The following is a 1,351-nucleotide window of genomic DNA, read 5'->3' as shown; positions in this document are numbered from 1 at the left end:
CTGTCGGCGCGATGCGTGAAGAAACCAGCTGGCTGCACCGACTCCGATAGCTTCTCTCGAGTGAGCCATGTTTCCGTGAAACAAAGAACGTTACAGTCTCTGATGTCTCTCTGGAAGGCAACCCTTGCTCGGATTTCATCAACCTTGTTGTCAAGAGACTGGACATCGGCGAGTAGTATGCTAGGGAGTGGTGCGCAATGTGCACGTCTCCGGAGCCTGACCAGAAGACCGCTTTGTTTTCCCCTTTTACGGCAACGTTGTTTAGGTTCGCCAGCTGGGATCAGATCCATTGTCCTGGGTGGAAGTCAAAACACTGGATCCGCTTCGGGAAAGTCATATTCCTGGTCGTAATGATGGTGAGTTGACGTTGCTCTTATATTCAGTAGTTCCTCCTGACTGTATGTGATAAAACCTAAGATTACCTGGGGTACCAATGTAAGAAATAACACGTAAAAAAACAAAATACTGCATAGTTTCCTAGGAACGCGAAGCGAGGCGGCCATCTCTGTCGGCGCCGGAAGTAGAAGACTTTCTGTGCATACTGAAGCTACCAATATGAGCGGAAGAGGCAAAACCAGAGGCAAGGCCAGGGCGAAGGCAAAGACACGTTCATCCTGTGCCGGACTCCAGTTCCCCGTGGGCCGTGTGCACAGGCTGCTGCGCAAAGGCAACTACGGCGAGCGTGTGGGCGCTGGCGCACCAGTGTACCTGGCAGCAGTGCTCGAGTACCTGACTGCTGAGATCCTGGAGTTGGCCGGCAACGCTGCCCGTGACAACAAGAAGACTCGTATCATCCCCCGTCACCTGCAGCTGGCCGTCCGTGACGACGAGGAGCTGAACAAACTGCTTGGCGGCGTGACCATCGCTCAGAGTGGTGTGCTGCCCAACATCCAGGCAGTGCTGCTCCCCAAGAAGACTGAGAAGGCCGTCAAAGCCAAGTAAAATCGCTACTGCGGCTGCAACTTGACTACACAGTATTTACATGGCAGTCAGGGCAAATACTGTATATACTGTAGCAGCATTTAAGGTACATCAGGAATGCTGAGTGACACTGAGGATTGAGTGACATTAAAAAAAATGATGAGGCAAGTGACATTTCATGTTGGTACAAGCGAACGTGAAATGGGCATAGGTGTAGGTCTACTGGTATTGTTCAGTATAAGCAAATACGCCCAAACAATCCTACCACTCCTGTTCCCCAAGGAGGTAACACTAATTAAGTGTTACTGAGCAACAGTTAAGTGTCTCCTGCGTATTATCGCAGTATCTGTCACTCCCAGTGTGTGTGTGTGTGTGTGTGTGTGTGTGTGTGTGTGTGTGTGTGTGTGTGTGTGTGTGTGTGTGTGTGTGT

General features: G+C 50.8%; 1 protein-coding gene across 1 annotated transcript; it reads left to right on the top strand.

The window, feature by feature from the left end:
• Positions 1-555: 555 nt before the first annotated feature.
• On the top strand, positions 556-942 carry LOC139561852 (histone H2A-like). Its single transcript, XM_071379166.1, has one exon. It carries the CDS (start codon positions 556-558, stop codon positions 940-942), a length of 387 nt encoding a protein of 128 aa, XP_071235267.1.
• Positions 943-1,351: the final 409 nt, after the last annotated feature.

The sequence above is a fragment of the Salvelinus alpinus genome, chromosome 31, assembly GCF_045679555.1.
Source record: "Salvelinus alpinus chromosome 31, SLU_Salpinus.1, whole genome shotgun sequence".
Lineage (NCBI taxonomy): Eukaryota > Metazoa > Chordata > Actinopteri > Salmoniformes > Salmonidae > Salvelinus > Salvelinus alpinus.
The sequence above is the reverse complement of the archived record's forward strand: the minus strand, read 5'-3'. Positions and strand labels throughout refer to the sequence as shown.

Excerpts from the sequence above, each read along its gene's own strand:
- LOC139561852 (XM_071379166.1), top strand. The coding sequence starts at position 556 with ATGAGCGGAAGAGGCAAAACCAGAGGCAAGGCCAGGGCGAAGGCAAAG.